Here is a 20740-nt window from a genome sequence, read left to right as displayed (position 1 = left end):
AACACATACTTATGTGTATCGTTATCAGCAGCACATGCAAGTCATTGTTCAATTGCTTATAGCATGAGGCTTGACCATGAGCCCAGCTCCACCAAACCTACCCCGTTATCCAAAGCACCTACCCAGCATCCAAGTTCAGTGTCCAGTACACCCTCATAATGTAACCAATGGCCAGTGCTCCTGGCTTGCATGGCCAGTGTCCACAAACCATGTCGTATACCCCCATAGGCAAATCACAGCAGACATTTGTCCTTGCTGAGGGCCATGCCCATTGTTCACAGCAGGAAAGTTATATCGCAATTTGTTATACTTACGTTTTGACACTTTCAAAAAAGTAAAACAGGACAGATTTACAAAAGCATCCTTTCAGGTCCTTGCTGATGCGCCTTGCACAAGTTTGCTGCAATCCCGTCCAGCACTCTGGGCTACAGCCACAAGCAGAATTTATTTTCCTCCCATTTAAACCTAGGGCTTTGGCCATGCTACATGCCCCAATAATCAAATAAGAGTACATGATTATCAAGTAATTGCAGGGCAGTAGAAGAACAAGTTACTTTCTTACCTGGTAACGTTCTTTCGATGGGATGGTCCGACGACGTATTCCATATCTATGACAGGTAATGTCCACAACTGTGCTGCTTCGGAAAATCTTTGGCGTCTGCGTCCTGCATCGATGACGTCGATGCGCCGTCCCCGAGGACCTTCTCCGACGGCCGACGTCACCCGATGTGATAAGTAGGACACACGACGCCCATAGCCTCAGTTATAGTTTTTTCGCCAGAACGTGTGCCACCAGTTTTCTGCCAGTCAGACACACAAGGCCTTGCGGAACGCAAGCTGCAATCGCAAAAGAAATTCTGCAGCGGGGAAGGCAGGGAGGGAGCGATATGGAATATGTCGTCGGACCATCCGATCGAAAGAACGTTACCAGGTAAGAAAGTAACTTGTTCTTCGAGGGGATTGGGTCCTCCGACGTATTCCATATCTATGACAGACTCCCAAAGCAGTACCAAGCAAGGAGGTGGGAAGGAATTTAGAATACAAATTTAGCGTGCCCAATCAAATTGCGGAATAGAGAACTGCCTTGCCAAAGGCCAGATCTTGCCCTCTGATGGAATCGAGGGAGTAGTGACGTAAAAAAGTATGTACTGAAGCCCAGGTGGCTGCATCACAGATGTGACGAATAGGAACTCCCCTCTGCAGAGCAGTAGACGCAGCCACTCCCCTGGTAGAATGGGCCCGCAAGCCAGCCGGACGATCCTTACCCGCCAAGCGGTAACACTCGGAGATAGCTAAAATAATCCAACGAGACAAAGTCTGTTTCGTCACAGCTTGTCCCAAACGCTTTCCAGCGTAACCAATGAAAAGTTGATCGTCCACTCTGACCCGGGACATGCGCGAAATAAAAAAGCTCAACGCTCTCCTAGGATCAAGCCTATGGAGCCTCTCCTCTTCCTTACCAGGATGTGGAGGAGGATAGAACGCCAGAAGAACAACCTTCTGGCACAAATGAAAGTCCGAAACCACATTCGGAAGAAAAGAAGGACGAACTCTAAGGACAACCCTGTCCTTATGAAACACAGTGAAGGGTGGCTTAACTGAAAGTGCCTGTAACTCACTCACTCTGCGAGCGGAAGTAACCGCAACCAAAAACACAGTTTTCAGAGTTAACAGCCTCAAAGGGCAAGAATGTAAAGGCTCAAACGGAGCACCCATAAGAAACTTAAGAACAAGGTTCAAATCCCAACCTGGCACCAGAAAAGGTGACGGAGGGAACACATTAGTGAGCCCTTTCAAAAACTGCGAAATTAAAGGAGTTTTAAAATCGGAACACTCTTCAGACGAGCGCTTAAATATAGACAGCGCCGCCAGGTAACCTTTAATGGTCCCCACTTGCAAGCCCCTGTGGGCCAAAGAAAGCAAAAAAGACAGAACCATGGGAATGTCACATTCAAAAGGATCCACATTCTGAACTCTGCACCAGTCGCAGAACTTTCTCCAACGGCAACGGTACAGAGACTTAGTTGCCGGCCGCCTGGCCGAGAGCAACACCTCCATCACGTCTTCAGGGAGGTCCCAATCCTTATACCTCAACCTTTCAGAAGCCAAGCGTGAAGATTGAGGGATCTGACCTCTGGATGGAGAACCTGAACCCCCCCCCTCCCGTGAGAGCAGATCGTCTCGGTAGGGGAGACGACGTGGAGGGTAGATGGACAAGTCTAGAAGGTCCAGGTACCACGTCCTCCGGGCCCACGCCGGAGCAATGAGGATCATCTGGGAACCGAACCTCTGTAACCTCCGCAGCACTTGCGGGATTACAGGGACTGGAGGAAACGCGTACAGCAGTGGGAATGACCACTCCACCACGAACGCGTCTCCTAAGGCTCCTTTTGGAGGAAATTCCCGCGAGCAAAACCTTTCGCACTTCCGGTTGACACTGGAGGCGAAGAGATCCACTTGAGGAGTCCCCCAAAGGGCGAAGATCTCCAAGAGAATCTCCTGAGCCAGCTCCCACTCCTGAGAGATCGAGCTCTGCCTGCTCAGAGCGTCCGCCGTCTCGTTGTCGTCTCCGGCCAGATGAACAGCCGAGATCGAAACTTCCTGCTAGATGGCCCAGAATTCGAGCTGCATCGCCTCCTTGCACAGCGGAAGTGACCCTGCCCCCCCCCCCTTTTTGTTGAGGTAGTGCATGGCCACCGTGTTGTCCATTAGAATCAGGCCACTCTTTCCGCGCACAGTCGGCAGAAAAGCCTTCAGGGCTAGCCTGACGGCCCTCAGCTCCAACAGATTGATATGGAGTCTGGACTCCGACGGAGACCAACGACCGCTGACTGTCAACTCGTTGGCAAGAGCTCCCCATCCCGTAAGGGATGCGTCCGTCACGATCGTCACCTCCGGCCAGGGCAGCCAAAATGGGGCCCCCCTTCATCAGATTGCCCTCGACGGCCCACCACAGAAGGTCCCGGGCTACCGAGGGCGGCACCTGAACAGGGTCCGACAGCCTGCCGGAGGACTGAGACCACTGGAGCTTAAGTGCCCACTGCAAAGATCTCATCCGCAGACGATCTTCTGGCCCCAGAAGAATGCAGGATGCCATGAGGCCGAGCAGTCTCAAGAACTCGGACGCTGGGAGATCTGCTGAATGTGAAGAGCCCTCACCTGAGGAGGAAAACACTGCCCCAGGGACGTGTCGAGCACTGCTCCGATGTACTGGAACCCCTGCGTTGGTGTCAAATGGGACTTCTTTAAATTGAGGGAGAAGCCCAGCTTGTGAAGGGAGTGGCAGGTGACGGACAGATGATCCAGGACTTGCTCGGGAGAGCTTCCCCTGATCAACCAATCGTCCAGGTAGGGGTAGACGTGAATCCCCCTTGCCTGAGATGCGTTGCCACCACCACCATCAGCTTGGTGAAAACCCTTGGGGCGGTGGTCAATCCTAATCGCAGGATTGAAAGTGCAGGATTGAAAGTGAAACTGAAAGTGCGAGTCGCCAACCGCGAACCTCACGTACTTCTTGTGCTTGGGATGGATTGGCACATGGAAGTAAGCATCCTTGAGGTCGAGAGACACCAACCAGTCCTGAAGTTGAAGGGCCTGGAGGACTTGAGAGAGTCACCATCTTGAACTTGTCCTTCCTGAGGAGTTTGTTCAAACCGCGCAAGTCCATTATGGGTCGCAATCCCCTGTCTTTCTTCGATATCAAAACATAAGGGGAATACCATCCCTTGTTCCTCTCCGCTACAGGCACCAGTTCTATGGCGCCTTTCTCCAGCAGGGCTTGAATTTCCTGTGCAAGGAGCAGATGCAGACTCTTCAAAGAGAGGCTCCCTGGTGGATTGTCATGAGGCCTCTGCCGAAAAGGAAGACAGTAGCCGTGGGTTATGATCTCCAGAACCCACACATCCGAAGTAATGGCTTGCCACTCTACAAGATGCTGCGCCAGCCTTCCCCCAACCGGTGAACCATGGGACCTGGCCTCATGACTGAGTGGTAGCGGCTGCGGTGTTGCCCGAGGGCAAAGAGGCAACTGCCCGAGCGGCCTTGGCACCTCGAGTACCTTTATTTCCACCTCTGGCACTCTTACGATGGCCTCTTTGACTGCTAGCTCCCCTCGCTTTACTGAAGGACGAGTAATAGCGAAAGGAACCTCCCCTCCATTGTTGTCCCCTAGGACGAAAAGGCAGAGGTTGGCGAACTGCAGCACCCAACGACTTTGCTGCAGCAACCTCTCAAGGCTCTCATCAGCCTTGCTGCCAAAAAGGTGTTCACAGTCAAAGGGCATGTTGAGGAGCCGGGACTGCACATCAGGAGCGAACCCAGACTTCCGCAACCACGCAAACCTGCACATCACGGTGCTCACCGCCATGGACCGGCTGACACAATCCGCCAAGTCCAAACCCGACTGAACAGCCTCACACATGGCATCCTTGCCATCCTGAACCATAGCAAAGAAACCATCCTGTTCGTCCCCTTCGGGAATATGTTCAGCCGCTAACGCAACACAGTTCCACAGAGTGTGTGTGAAACGAGACAAGGCACATATGGAGTTGGCCGCCTGAAGCGCCATACCCCCCGAAGAAAACACTTTCTTCGCCCAGCCGTCAAAACATTTGTCGTCCCTATCCAGAGGGATGGTAGGATACGACGCCTGCTTTGCCGGGGCCATAGCCGCCTGCACCACCAAACTCTCCGGAGTGGGGTGCCTAGACAAGTAGCAGGGGTTGCTACTGGCTGGACGGTATTTTCGCGACAAAGACTTGCCCACTGCCGGGAGACTCTCCAGAGCAGTCCAAGCGGCCGCCGTCAGCCTTCTCTGCAGAGCCATATGAAAAGGCAAAACCGGGTCAGTGGGGGGACCGAGATCAAGGATGTCTGTGAGATCATCCTGAACGAACTCCCCTGGGGGAGCTGACCAACCCAAGTACTCGGTGACCCGAGACATAAGGCGCCGATATGAAGAATCGGCATGAGTGCCAGGCTCCGGCCTACAAAACTCCACCTCCGGAGAGGTGTCCAGTCCGCTGGCATCATGCAGCGACTGCCGCAGGTCATCAAACTGGCTATGGCCCGAGATAAGTTCATCGGGAACCGTAATCGGAACCAAGCCGCCATCAGAGACTTCATCACCCTCTGAAATGTACTCCAGACGGGGAGAGGAAGACCTCTGGGGACCAAAGCAGTGCCTGACCTTAGCCAGAGCCTTTCTAGGGGCAAACCCCGTGCCACGGGGCCCCTCCGACACCACCGCAGTGCCGGCATCGACAGAAAAGGCGTCAACGTCGAGCAAATCAGCATCGACGTCAGCTGCAGCGCCGCCAGCATCAGCGGCGTCGACACAGGCCTCGAAGCCGGAGCTCCGAGCGCGTCTCTCGACGACCTAGACGCCGACGACCCCCTCGGAGGCAGAGCCTCGAGAGAAATCGCCGACAACCTCGCACCACAGGCGTCGACGTCTTCTTCGAAGACGGCACAGGATCACGCGGTCTCGAGCGCGTCGAGGACCGGGACCTGGAACGGGCATGGTGAGAACGGCTACCCTTGTCCGAGCGGGACCTCTCCCGCGAGACGCGTTGACCACCCGAGCCCGAAGGCATACGAGCGGTGTCTCTCGACCGGTGCCGACCGACCCCACTCGGAGGCGAGGACGGACCGCTGCCCTGCGATTCAAGAATCGCTAGCATCTGCTTCCCGAAGGAAGCCCATTCCTCCGGTGTCGCTTGCATGGAGGGATAAGCGACCCGCCGACGGGCGGAGTCCTCGGAAGAGGACAGGGAAGGTGACCTATGCCGGCGCTTCCGGGAATGCCTCAAAGAGGCGGAGGAGTGGCGAGACCGACTCCTGGAAGGAGACCCACTGGACTTCCGACGATGACGCGGAGAGTCGTCCATCGAGTCATCTGTCGAAAGCCCCGCAGACCTCGACTTCCGGGGCTTAGACACCCGGCGTACCGACAGCTTCTTCTTGCGTTCTCGCAAGGCCTTTGCCGTGAGCGACTGGCAGTCGACACAGCCGTCCATATCTTGGGCCTCCCCAAGGCACCAGAGGCAGGCATCGTGCGAGTCCGTGACCGACATCTTGGACCCACAGTCCCCGCATTTCTTGAAGACCGGACTCGGGGTTGAAGACGAAGAAGACATCGCCACGAACAGGTCTACACAACAAACCGAACTGGTTCAGCGAATCGAGAATTGAAAACAGCAAACTCCAACGAGTTGAGGCGTACCGAGATTCACGAAGCGAACATGTTCACGGAAAAAATGGAACTGAGGCTATGGGCGTCGTGCGTCCTACTTATCACATCGGGTGACGTCGGCCGTCTGAGGAGGACCTCGGGGACGGCGCATCGACGTCATCGACGCAGGACGCAGACGCCAAAGATTTTCCTAAGCAGCAAAGCTGTGGACATTAGTTGTCATAGATATGGAATATGTCGGAGGACCCAATCCCCTCGAATGGGTAGATCACTACCCTTCATCTAGTACTTGAAATGGATTACCCTGCTGCTGGTGATGAGGTTCTTTTGTGAAGGTGCCCTTCCTTCTTCAAGTGTTAGGTTTTGAATAGGAGAGTGAGCCCTGTTCACCTTAGTGCTGGGTTATTCAATAAGTAACTATTGTCGTAATAAAACAGTCTTGAAAACCATTGTTGGTGCTATATTTATTGTTAGAAGTCAGTCTACTCTCTAGTGTCTTTCTCAATGCGTGTGGATTGTGGGACAAGTCATTGCTGTGAGGTTGTGGAAATGACTCCAGCATGCAATCCCAATATCTTGTCCCGGTATGGCCGCAAATAAAGAGGGTTACTGATATGAAGGGGTGGCCTGGTGACCACATGGGCACATGGTTCAGCATCCTCAGTAATTATCTGACGATTCACATTGTCTAGGAGTGCATGCAGCAGTAGTCACAGCAATCTGTTGATGTAATCCTGCGCAGCATTACCGAGCTGTAGCCACGGGAAGATTTTTTGCCACAGGCAAAAAAGAATTCCCATTCAAACCTATCCCGATTTTGCCTACATTACGACTCTTTTCAAAACATAAAACACAGACACATTTGCAAAACCATGCTTTCAGGTTCTTGCCAATGCTCCTTGCACGTCTTTGCTGCAAATCTGTCCATGATTTATTTTTTGCAAAGTGACAACACTTACGTACATAAAATAGTCACACTTCACAAAGCCAATTCAGACTTTGCAAAAAACATTCACGGTTGGGTTTATAATCTTCCTAAAATCTTTTGTATACATTCGTCAAACAGCAACAAAGTTCTAAGCCATTTAAACATTTTCAAACCTATCTAATTTTGCCCGCTCTCACAAAATCCCAAACTTTGCAAACACATTAAAGTCTGGGTCTTAAATCTTTCTGCAAACCTTTGTGAAACGGCACCAAATTTATTAGCATTTCAAAGATTTTGCGACCCCCACTTGAAATTTGTTCCCTCTTGGCAAAAGAGCACTAAACTTTGTAGAACCATTCAAGGTCAGATCTAGAATGATGTCACAAAATGTCATGCAGTTTCATTCAGTGGCGGCAAGGTTATAAGCCATCCAAAAACTGCTTTTCACCAGTCCTGTAATGCCCCGAACACCTGAGATGTTCGTGAACATTACAGGGCTGCCCCGAACTGTTTGCGAACTTCGAAGGTGGAAAACAACCCCTCAACTCCACAGAGATTGTTTCATTAGCTTGACAAGTGCAATGTTGTGTTTTTTAGTATGGTTTTACTGCGATGTCCGCCGACAACGGCGGCTGTCTGCGAATTCAACATGGCGACCGTTTCAAAATATCTGATGCATCTCACGCTTTTCACCACCAAATCAGCAGGTGCGTTCGATGTCCATTGACATGCCGGACCTTGATTGGTCCAGGGGACTGTTTGGCAGCGAACAGGTAAGAGAGTCTGCGGACCAAATCGCACATTTTTATTTTTTTTACATACTTTTTGGCCTTTTAAAAAAAGAAATAAACACTGGTTGGATTTACACCAATCAACAAAAGCACGCTTTCAGGACCAAGCCGCCGCTCCTGCCACAAATTTGGTGTGAATCCGTCCAGCGGTTTGGCCTGTAGGCTTGAGCAAATGTTTTTTTCCATTGCATCTATGAGGAAAACCACACATTTTGAGACCTCCCTTATAACTTTGCCACCTCTGGACAAAAGTTCACCACACTTCGCAAAATGAATCTAAGAAGGCCATATACTTTGTTTGGAAACTTTGGTGAGAATTTGTCCAGGGGGGGCTAAGTTATGAGCTGGCCAAAAAGTGCTCTTCAGCAACTTAACAATAAATACATGGCCGCTACTGCACGCCGTGTAATATATGTCAGTCAGTAAGCTTTATATAATAATTCCACTTAACCAATAATGCATCACAAATCAATCACCTTTGCCCCCTATGACAAGGTCTTTCACAATGCCATCTAAAGACAGTGATTGTTCGAGGTGCTTGAAAGGGGTAAACGTAGTGCTTCTGCTCACCCTAAAGATAGGCTACCGGAAATGATTTGTGGAGAAGTACATCATGCTGGTTTTACAGGAATGGACCAGTGTCACGTCTCTCCCTGTGTCTAACACTTAAACGCAGCAGTGGTGTATGGCAGCTCAGTGAATCATGCAGAGCATCATATGTTCAACCCAATAGACGGTATCATGCTCAGCACAGCACCCTCCTCCAACACACATCATTGTTACTTCATTGGGAATCATCAGCCCCTGTCAGGATCTGCCCATACATGTAGCCCATGTATCCCCATCAGGAAAATTGCCCACTCTCCTCCCTGAAGCACACTCCTCCCCATGAAGCACACTCCTCCCCATGAAGCACACTCCTCCCCATGAAGCACACTCCTCCCCATGAAGCACACTCCTCCCCATGAAGCACACTCCTCCCCATGAAGCACACTCCTCCCCATCAGGCATGGACCTTCATCAGGCTCATTGTCCACACTCCTCTCCTCCGGTCAGGCACTGTCATCCACACCAGGTAAAGCCATCCCGCTTGGCACAGAAATGTACCCACCACAATTGACCCAACCCCCAATTAGGTGGCAATGGAAACAGAGGGCGTAGCAGTAAAACGAGGACAAAGGGAAAAGGGCAAAAGAAGAAAGGCGAAGAAACAAAGAAAATGAAAGAACAGCAGCAAAACGAGGATAAAGGGAAAGGAAGCAAGAAATCGATCAATAAAGAAGGAAAGAAAAACTAGAGAGAAAAATGCAAAAAGCAGGAAAAAGTGGGGAATGCTAATCAATTGGAAAGAGTGTCGAATTGTGCAAAAGAGGAGGGCAGTCAGGGAGAGAAAGCAATAGAGCTAGGCTTTTAGGGCGTGATTGACCCACATGGCATAGTTGCCAACATGACCCGTTCCAATCTGTAGGTGCTTATACAGTCCTGTTTCCTTTGCATTCTGGGATTTGTAGTTCTGCTTTTCCCATTATAAAACGGACTACAGGCCTCAGAATGCAAAGCAAAAACTAGGACTGGATAAGCACCTACAGATTGGAATGGGTCATGTTGGCAACTATGAAGCAGTGAAAGGACCATAGGGAAACAATTGAAACTGGGGAGAAACGGAGACTGTATGGAAAAGGCAAGGGGCAGCATTACAGAAAGTGTGCACCACTGAAAATGCAATTAGCACTACGGCACAAACAGTAGTGCAAAATACAATCTTACAATGCATTTTTCTACCAGAGCAGTGATTGCCCTTCTCTCTGGGGCAAGTGTGCATTGGAAAAATAAGTTTTAAACAATGAAGGAATTTTTGGGCTGGTGTTAATTTCACTTGCACCAGTTCGCATTTTCTGTAATAAGATTCAAGGGGCAGTTTTCCATAAACTTTCCAGTGGTGCAAGTTAATGAGCACTAGTGAGAAAATTGTCTTAGTGCAAAAACATTAATTAAATGCATCTTTGCACCAGAAAATGCTTGCTCCAACACTCGTCTTTAGTCTTGCTGGAAAAATGCATTGTACGAATAGGATTTTTGCACAAGAGCACCTTCTTGGCAATTGCACTTGCACGGCTGCAAGGTTTCTGTAAAATGGCTGCAGGTGAGCTTCCTGCAGTTTTGGACAGAAGGGAGGGCGAAAGGAGGGAGCTCATCACAGGCCTCAGAAATACATAGGGGTGGGGGTGGGGGTAGGGGCGAGAAAGAAAAGGTAAATTACACATGGGGGGACAGGGCCATGGAAGGATGAAGCAAATGAACGACAGAGCGGGAAAGACAAGGCATCTAGAAATTGGCGCTCATCTGCTTAGGCTAGAAACACCTCACATCCTGCAGAGAGCAGCTGAGGTGCGGCAGAGGGGCTCCTGGCCTTGTAAGCACTCGAGGCTGCAAGAAGCCTTCCTCCAGCACTCGATACAGGAACCTCTTAAAACAGATCCCTCGAAATGCCCGAGATTTCCGACTACAAGCGAAGTGCTCCCAAAACCAGAACCTTCAGACAGGACTTACAAACATGTGCCCGTTACAGCCTTGCTCCTTAGCAAGGAGCTGTCAAGGGCCGTGTAGTAAGCATTAGGACTTTACAAAAAAGTCTTTGCAAAAGGAATGGGAGAAGTCTCCAGTTAGAGGTTGAGTTAGAGCAGCGAATCTCGCAGAGCTCTGTATTGTAAACTTTGTGACTGAGAATTGGACTATTGTGACTAAGGAAGCCCTCTGGCAGGTTAGGCCCAGCATGCTCTGACCAAGGTGTTTCGCCCCCATCTAAGGAACATCCACATTTCAGACCGTCAAGACATTTCCAACAATGGCCAACGGTCTTGTGTTTTGGAGATGCTGCACAGTGTTTCCATTCGGAGGATATTGCTTGAATTGAAAGCAATTCCATCACACACATTGTTTTTTTTAATAACGCCACCAATTGGACCATGCATTTTACATTCCACTTGTTCTATTGAGCCAGCAGGGTAGGGATTTTAAAAGGTTCTATAATAACCTTTTTCAGACACTTTCCACCCGAGCCGGATGAAGGGGGGGAATGAGGGGAAGCTCGAGAAAGGTGGCTGAGGGTGCAAGGCATTGTGGCAGACCACAAATGGAGATTCTGGCAATAAATGGCTTGGTTGCTACTAAGGGTGCCGCCTGCCCATTTGTTTTGTCTAAAGGGCAATTATTTTTATTTGAAGGCCTGTGAAAATTTGGAGATCCCCACCCACAGCCTAGAACTTTCCCTCTTTAGGATAAACGGATCCCCTGCTAGTCTCGTGCAAAAGAGTACCAACAGACCAAAGCAATGTCCATATGCACCAAAGGTGGCGGGGTATTTGGTATTGAGGCCTGAACCCCCTTGCGTAATACCAAAACCTTGCTGGCTTATGTAAGGAGGCTGCATTCATCGCTAGGGTGTCCCATAAGGTGGCCTGACAGGTGGGGAGAGTAAGAGTTGATTGATGGGGTGAGCACATGGAATGCATAGAAAGGATCTTGGCTGGTGTTATGAAGAAGGCAGTTCACATACGAAGGATGACCTTAAATTTGCAAATGTCCCATTTAGAAAGATGGGTGGTACAGAATACTGACCGGCATCGAGGTAAAAGCCATCTGGGCAGTTTGCAATGCAGCTGTTGGTTTCCTCGTTCAGATAGTAGCCAGACTTGCAGTCGGTGCACTGGTCACTTCGGCTTCCCACGCACATATCACAGTTCGGCGAGCACTTCTTGCACCGCTTCTTGTCCGCACTGTAGTGACCAACTGGACACTCCGAGACACAGATCCTGCCAGGGCCAAAGAAAAACAGTGTCATTTATATGAAGAGTTTGAGGACTTTTGAAGGGCAAACAAATGAGAACAACCTGCACTTCACACACTCTTTTTTTTCTATCCCTTTCAAATTATTGAGGAGTTTAGCAAACAAAATGAACATTTTCCAAATTCAAAAGTACATGAGGGGATAGCAAAGGTTTTTATTTCTGCTTCCAAAATGCTCACGTCTTTCTGCAGGGATCTCGATTGTCCCTCTCACCTTCATCACAAAAAGTACAGTTGTCAAGAGAAACATGTACGGACTCTCGTTGCATTTGAATCGTTCATAGAAGTTCAAATTCAATACCTTCTAATAATCATTAATACAAAATCCGGTTCATTTTTTGCAAATATTTCATATTTTATTCATTATTTTTTTTTTTAATCATATATAAAAAGACAGTGTAAAAAACTACAATCATTAAAACATGAATGCAAGACATACCATATATTCTATACTAGAACCATGTTATCATGTTCACATAGCACCATCTTGTGATCCGCATACTGACTCATTCATGCAATTTCATACATACTCATTCACAAACAAGCATACCTTGCGCAAACCAAGCAGTCAATGTCTAAAAAAAACAAAAACATTCCTACAATTGGACCTGTGATGCAAATATAATTTGTTTTCTGACAATGCATCACTATTTTAATATATCTGCCATATATTGTCACGTGGTTTCAATATATACAATTGCCCCAATTCTTTTTGTAAACCAAAGAGAAACCAATCGGGATCCTAAAGAGGAACTTGAGATGTAATGTTGTCTACTCGAGTTTCAGGCAAACAGCGAGATGTGTTTTTTCTTCCCCCTGACTTCATCAGGACATAAACAAGCATCTTCTTTTCGGGTCACAATAGGTGGTGTTGAATCTATTTGGCCGGTGGTAAATCCGTTTGACTGTGTTTTTCACATTCCAACACTAAAAAGTATTTCCTGGTAAAGCTCATTCTGAGGGCTCCCTCTTGAGCTCAGGGGGTCTGTCTTGGCTGATCACTCATACAGACTGGTTCCAAGTTGGTGTTATGTTAATGTCTACACAATTTCCTTTCAATTATGTGAGGAAGTTGCCCGGTGGGAAAGTTCAAAGCACACCAAGATTAAGGCTGTCATCCCGGACCATAGGTTTCTGGCCGGATTGACTCGATTCAAACATTGTCTCCAGTGTCGCGCTGCGCACACATCCACAACCTGGTGGGCAGGCCTCCGAAAAAGACTGTCAATTGCCCTCTAACCTTCAACATCTATCTGCTGCTCCTATGAAGCGGGTTTCAGAGCCACGGCGTGGAACACTACTGAGAAAGTGGCAAGAGATATTTCTTGGTGCTTTGGATTAAGATGAGCTGCAATCACATTGCTTTCAATAGAAAAGCTGGATCTCAGGCCTTTATGAATAAGTTGCTTAACACTTAACCAGCCAGCCTAATTGCTCCCAAAGCTGCTGCCCCCTCTCACGGACACTAGATTTTCCTTACTTAACCCTTTTCCTATTCCTTCCATTAAAAGTTGAAAATGTGGCCTGTGAGCTGAATGCTTAGATTGACACGCCACAACGCCCTGCAAGCCCACAAGACCACATTCTCCTTCAGCAGGTGAGTGTGGGTGTGCGTGTTTTAAGACCCTGCTACCTCCATGTACATCAGTGCCGAGTAGGCTGGGGCAGGTAATAGACTAGCCGGACCCACCTGGTGGCTCCCAATCACGGACTAATGCAAGGTTTCAGGTAGTCCGCATCACAGAGTTCGAGGAGATCGGCTCTGTACTAAACCCAAGGATAAACTACTAAGCAAATCTGTTAAACTCTGGTCGTTAAATCAGAACATGCAGTTCACTGCTCCACACCCTTGGGAAGTAGACAGAAGCTATTGAGATCGGAATACTCCGACTTATTGATCTTCTTTTGCCTCCGTTTTATTCTTCAGGATTTAAGAAAATTGATTTATAAATCTGCTAAACATTGAAGTAATATCTTTTTATTAATACTAGCAATGAGAAATTCTCTGTGCTTACGTGCTCCGGCCCGCTATATTGCCCCCTCCCCTTTTTTCAATTCTGAACACATTTATATTAGAAAAGCCATTGCAGTAAGTCCCCTCGCTCACTAATGTCACAGGACCATCTCTTTGCTGCTCAATTTGTTTTCTAGGATAGGATATTAATGTGTGATTTGTTCCTGACTTTTTTTATGTTATAGTTTTATGTAAGGTGGAACGTTAGCACTGTATCAAACACATAATAAAGTGTACACCAACATCACCCATGCTTCAACGCTCCATTTCAGCATGGAAAGAAAACTACAGCTTTACATGCAGAGCTTCAGTAGAGGGGGTTGCACATTTTGGAAACACATATAAAGTCGTTATTAAAAAAAACAAGCATCATAGGTGAACATCCCCAGACAGCAGAGTGCCTCTACTGTGGGAAGCAAAACAAAAGAGGTGATGGCTGGAAGGTTTGGAATGAATCTTAACCTCTGGTGTGCAGAGGAGATGTGGCCAAGAGGTTTGGGCTGGATTGCCCCTTTTGGGTGGGACCAAGCCTGATTTGCATATGGTCTTTTCCCATTTGTAATGGTTTGGCAGGCGAAGAACGGTGGCCTAGAGGGTTACCCAGAGCAATGCCTAAGGTGAAGATTAATTCTATACCTTCCGTCCATCACCTCTTCTGTCTTTCTACTGTGGGAAGAGCAGTGCTGAAAGCGAGGCACGAGTAGTAATCACAGGCTGTACCGGGGTGTTGCTAGGGCTGCAAAATAAGTGGAGCTATGCTAATGTTGAGACTGTAGTGACTTGGGGCTAGCTAGCCCTTTGGTTGTAGCCCCCAAGCTTCTATCCAAGGCTGCAACCAAAGGATCTGGGTCTATAACTCCCCCCAGCACCCCACAAGTGACACCTCTGGGCTGTGCCATGCACAGCATCGTATATGTTATGTGGTGGGTTTTATGAAGCACAAACCTAGCTCGTAAGCAACAGAATCCCATGAGTGCATTTTTCCGACAGCTTTTCATGAAGGCAGCAACATGAGAGGAGAAAAAAGTCAGCAAACACAAACGCACTGACAAGTATAACCTTCGATTTTCATCTTACCGTGTGTTGTTTTTCGCTTTGTAGTAGAAGTGAAGGCAGTCATTGCAGAAGCGCGGCCCTGCTGCAGAACACCCTACGTCACTGCATTCCGCGTCACATGGACCTGCAATCGAAAACAAAATAAGACCTCTTACTAGCGATTAAGATTCGGACCCGTTATCCTATCTGCGGGACAAGGTTTGGAAATAGCGAAATAAAACCCAATTAAGCAATGGACATTTCTGCAGTACGAGACAACAAGGAGTGCGTATCCTACGGCGGTCAAGGTTTAAAATTCGAAGTTGAGCTAAGTACCACTAATTGGAGAGGTCTTTGCCTACTTCAACTGTAAAGGCATGTGCCAATATTTAACAGGAGAGCACAACACACAAAACAAACTAATAGAAATTTCAGGGTTTTTCCCCCAACGAATAATGCAATTTCTTGGGTAATAAAATGTATAGAGGGGACACTTGCAAACCAATCAGACAGTTCCTATCATGTTCATGTATGTGGAATTTCAGCAGAGGGGCTCTCCGAAGGGCCAACAGAGGGGTGCGTGGAACCCCAGGAACTGCAATTCAGAAATTGGCAGCTCTCTAAAATATTATTTGGGGACATCTGCATCAAACACACTAGAAGCATCTAGAAACTGCAAGGTCTCACAGCAAATCCTCAGATTCGGAGGGGACTCATCTGAGCTAGAGGCAACCGCAAACCCGTTTGTTGAATGTAAAATTCAACAATCACAAGACCGCGCAGCCTCGGACCTGCAGTAAGAGGTTGGGCGCTCTCATTTATGGTACAATGCGGTGGAATGCACTCTTCCCTGCACTGAAAAGCCATCTTCTGCTATAAACCTGCAGGGAGTGATTCACAAAACATGTTCTCCCAAGTTGCTTCAGCCATATAAAAATATACTTGTATATAGTATGTAGATTTCTTATATAGCGCTGAATGCAACGTTCCATGTGGGGAAGTGCGATCCAGGAGCGGGAAAAGGACAGGAGAGAGGGAAGGGGGAGATTACAAGAGAAATAAGCGGGTAACAGTGAGAAGAAACTTGGTGCAGCAATAAGTTTGACTTTTTGGAGCATAGAGATTGGTATTATAAAGGAGATTTCAGGGCTATTGTTCGCTCCCCCGTATCCGAGGATCTGAAGAAAGGGCCACCCTCCCGGCCAGCTCTCACCAGAACAGATACATGTACTGGGAGATCCCAGAGTTAAGGTAAACGATAGGGAGACCAGAGTCACTGCCGGGTGCAAACCACTTTTTTTCCCCAAGTCATGGGTCTGCAACGTGTGGCTCTCCAGTCGTGGTGGACTATGACTTTCATGATCCCTCACACTCGACTATGCTGGCAAGGGTACAGAGTGGTAGTTGAAAACATCTAATTAGTCAAAGGTTGTAGACCCATGACGTGGGTAGACCGGCTTGTGGGTGGGCAAGGATGTGAGGGTGGAAAGGTGGTATCACCCCATCCCTCCCGTCCTCCATAAGATGCTAAGAGGAAGACTTCCATGGCTAGGCACGTGTTCAAGAACCCCCGCAGCGGACTAACTTCCTTGGGTGACTGCCCGTTAGATGCCCCATTAAACATCGGAACGAGTTCACATTTGGGAGCATTAGGAATGTTTGTGGGCAAAGTGCACAGCCCCCTCCCTATTTTGCCCAACAATGAGGCTCTGTACAAAAGGGGTCTGCAAAGAGTATTACTGAGCCTGCAACTTGTAAATGGATGACAGGACAGCACAGTATTGTGCTATACCACCTGGGCATTTGAAAAGTTTGAAACCCAAGCTGTAAAAAATAAAAAATGCAAATTGCATATTTGGAGATCCCTGCAGTGACTCTGCACACACCCACACTATTGTGCACCTGGAGATTGATCCAGAGCTAATTTTTGCTTTTAGCGGCATGTGATGAGTATTTCTAGAACATTCCCACTTCACATAGGGATGCAAGAGTAAAATAAGCTCGCTGGGTGAATAACTGCCCAGTGCCCGTTCACGGCAGGTGCATCGGAAGCAACGCTCAGGGCAAAGGAAACCAGGACATTTTCGGACCACCGGCCTCCTTACAGCGTTTGAACCACGAATTACAATTTCAATCACAAGGCCCAAATTCCACCCCGAGGTTGGTGTGTACAAACGTAAAACTGATGTTATTTCATGGGGCAGACACTTTAAGAGCAGTCCCTTGAAAAACGTTCTCAGCACCCAAGTGGGGGAGGGCTGGTGGGAGGTTGGCACAAGCGCACCCCTCCCAAACACTCCTGACACTTACATATGGCGAGGGCGCTTGGCTGACCAAAATTTGCATAGCAGCCCAGCCCTCCAACAACATGGAGATTCCCTTGGCTGGTGATGAGCACTCTGCTACTAGCAGACTATGCTCAATGGGGAGACCGGGAGGAGGGGGGTTTAGTGGTCTTGCAACATTGCGTCCTAGTTTTGCGTAGCACATGTAGAATAGCTATATGTGGGAAACATTGTAGAGATTATATATTTTTTCCAAAATGAGCAATGCATATGTGATTTGAAAACAAAGTACAAGCTGTTTAATTACTTCTATAAAATAAATGGTCTATTACCAAGATCTAAAGGGCTTTTGGGGAAGTCAGGCAATTTACTGCCAGTTCCATGTGTTCCAGAAGTACTAGAGATTATGTGGATGTTAAGGGAATGCTGAGGAGATCAATGGCACCCACCCTAGAAGGGTCTGAGCAATTAATTGGGAAAAGGGGAGGATGCCAACCGCACACTGTATGGATTAATGAAAAACAATGCATTCAAATCATTGCCTAGAACAAGAGCCATTTGAAATCGTAACACACTGCGGTACAGGCATCGCGGTTGCCTGGTTACTCATGCTCCGAATACCAAAAAGAAGAACTGAGCAAATGCTAACTCAGGCTTCCTCGGCCCCCACAATTACTTTCGAGGTACAGTATTCTTTCACAACCAGGCATTAACCCGCCCAAAGAGGACCATTGCAATTAATAGTACCCTCACCTGCATAGTCGTCCAAGATGTAATCCTCGGTGGGCTTCTCCACTGGACTGGAGCGTACACGCTCCACTTTAGGGAAATCGTTCCGTGGAGAGTAGGGTTGCATGGACGTGCCGTAAAGAACGAGAGACCACTCTTTCAACTTGCCTTCAAAGTAACGTATGGCCAAATGTTAGATTCAAGAGCATATCTAAAATAAAGTGATTATTCATCTGTAATGGCCCTCTCTAAGAGGAATTTAGCCATTTCTATAAGACACTGAACATTTTTCTAATTGATTTAGGCCAGTCCTGCATAACTGCTTTCCGCGCTTCAGAAGCATACCCAAGAGCATAATAGGAAATGCGAACGCAGAAACTAAAGATTGAGCGGTTACATATGCATAGACCTTCACTAGTATCGCGACTGTACTCCAACGCATAATGTCCATTTGCAGCTGCTTTGAAATCCCTGCATCACACATCTTAATATCATTGTTACATGTACCAGGGGCATTGATCATGAGCAAAAATCAAAACTTGCTCTGATGAAGTCATATCAGATCCTGGCTTAATCAGATATTGCTAATTAACTCAAAGCAATGTTATTAACACATATAACAGAGGATGAATCAACCAAGTATTGACCAACAATGAACCAATTAACCACACACAAAATATGCACACAAACATCACTCAGACATTCAATAAATGAAGTTAAGTTCTCAGTAAGGGTACGGAGTATTAGTTGGTGAGAGGTGTTTGGTCCTATGTAACGATTAAGCACGAGTGGAACAGTTATTTTACAACTGGAGCCCACAGAATTTCCATGGTGTTGCCCAGATAAAACTTTACATGTTTGGGCCGAGGTTAGAAATAGGAGGTTGTACTAGGTTTGTCTTTGAGGCTTTATAAAAAGTCAGAAAAGTAGAAACTCTTGATAGTCGATGGTTGGCATTTGAAGAGGCAAGGGAGGCTCTGGGTGCTTCAAGTAGGGGTTTGTGGGATATTTGAGGTAGAGTTCAAGTAAATCGATAAGAAGCCATAGACAGAGAATTAGGTGGAATGTCTTTGGGCAGAGAGGTTCAGGATATATGGTTTGTGGGGTGTGGATTTGCGAGGCGGGGCCGTGCAACCTAAGCACATCTTGTGTGCATGGGAGATGGCAAAAGCAGAAGGACTCCACATGCATTTTGTAGGCATACAGAAGCACAAAAAACTGAACCCCCCACCCCCACAAGCCTTTATTCAAGGGAAGTGGGAATTAAAATGAACATGTCTGAATCTACTGCAGGACCCAAATGTGGTAGGGGACGAGGTGTAGGGGGAGGAATGCATCCGTGGAGTGTTTTTGCACTTGCTACAGCACCAGATGATTATGTGGGAGGAACCCAAATAGCATGTGGGTCTCTGCATTGGCCACACTGGTCAAACGAAACTGCAGATCTCCTTCTGCAAAGAACGGGGGTAGCAGTCTCAAAAGAAACTGGTGCATCGGTAAGAAATGTAACTATGCATGTAGTGCTTTTTCACATGCATCAGTTGCCAGAGGGAGTTCAAGAGGGTGAGAAGAACAAATGACTTACCTCTTGGATGTTTTCTTTCTGATGAATGTTTACCGAATGGATTCCCCCTACCGTCCCTCTCCAGCCCCATTCACCCCTCCCCATCAATGATGTCTAGGATATTCCATCTTCAGAGCTAGCTGCCTTCACAAACCTTTTTGTTAGCAGGCAGCTCTGCGTTAGCTCTATTTGGCACTGTTGCGCTCCTCAAGCTGGATGCGGCGTAGGGGCCAGTATATATGGAGCCACCACACCACATGACCTCAGTTCCACCATTCAGATGCTAAGGGACTGCAGAACAATAGAGGAGTACAAGCAATCCACCAAGGACAGGTTGGGAGGATGAATCCAAGCAGTGATGTTGTGCAAACATGTGCAGCGAGGCCCACATGCCCACCTGATAAATGTCCAAGACAGGGATCCTCCCTCACCCCTCACTGGCAGGGCAGAGAAGGCCGCAAAGCCCTCTGGATCAATAAGTCCTGTGTGCCACTTTGGTGATGACTCACTTCTCCCTTGGTTCGGCGGTGCAGCAGTCTTCGGGCTCTCCGCCTGCCTGAACTCGGCAGCGTTCCGCAGACTCTGGGTTTTCTCCACCCACGATGTTCCATTTATGGTTCTACCCTCGGGCTCCTCCTGGAAGGGAGGCATCTCCTCTGCTGCGCTCCAGCACAGACTGCTCTTGTTAGCCCTTTGGCTGGCTATCTCCACTTCTGCATGGGCCTGGAATCTTATGTTCCTTCCTGGAAGGAGAGAGGGGTCACCCTTGGCTCTGGTCTCCAGGTATGGGCGTTAATAGAACCAGGTCACAAACCAAGCCAGCCACCTTTAAAGGGCGCCACACGCTATGGTACTGCTCAATGCCCATTTAGCCAACACATATTTGGGATTCTGATTTAAAGGGAAGGGTATTAACAGCCTTACTTAGGGATTTCTAGTCCAAAAGGGGGATGGGGTCACACCCAGAGAGATCCCACTTGCCTGGTCCCCTGGGGGGTGTGAAGTGGAGCAGGCTCACCTTCCTTGTCCCAAAGGGGGTGGCTCCCCCTCTGGGAGGAGAAACAAAGTCCATGGGTTCATCATAGGGTCCTCTTGAGGATTGAGATGGCGGCTAGATACTCTCTACAGTGACAATCTGAAGGCATAACCACGCCAAGGAAAGCAGATTATCCAGAAAGGAGACTGGTTGGGAGAAAGAAACGCTCGAGCCTGCACTACTCTAGCCGCAGTGATGCGCGCTCGTCTTAGAAGGGAAGGTTTTCTTTGCTTCCACCCCATCCCTACCTTCTCTCCACTTTGGGCAACAGATAGTCGGCTGCGACAGTGGGTGCCTGGCAGGAGGATGAATGGCACAG

General features: G+C 48.2%; 1 protein-coding gene across 3 annotated transcripts in view; it reads right to left on the bottom strand.

Moving 5' to 3' along the window:
- The window catches only part of PCSK5 (proprotein convertase subtilisin/kexin type 5), a 1619480-nt gene that overhangs the window by 591061 nt on the left and 1007679 nt on the right, over positions 1 to 20740 (bottom strand). For all 3 annotated transcript variants that reach the window (XM_069625842.1, XM_069625844.1, XM_069625843.1), the window contains exons 14-16: positions 17846 to 17989; positions 14850 to 14952; positions 11531 to 11724 (exon numbers count right to left, since the gene is read on the bottom strand). In XM_069625842.1, coding sequence (XP_069481943.1) covers positions 11531 to 11724; positions 14850 to 14952; positions 17846 to 17989 — 441 coding nt within the window. The remainder of the gene's footprint in view (positions 1 to 11530; positions 11725 to 14849; positions 14953 to 17845; positions 17990 to 20740) is intronic.

The sequence above is a fragment of the Ambystoma mexicanum genome, chromosome 6p, assembly GCF_040938575.1.
Source record: "Ambystoma mexicanum isolate Mex_15411 chromosome 6p, UKY_AmexF1_1, whole genome shotgun sequence".
Lineage (NCBI taxonomy): Eukaryota > Metazoa > Chordata > Amphibia > Caudata > Ambystomatidae > Ambystoma > Ambystoma mexicanum.
This window is presented reverse-complemented; position numbering and strand designations above follow the sequence as displayed.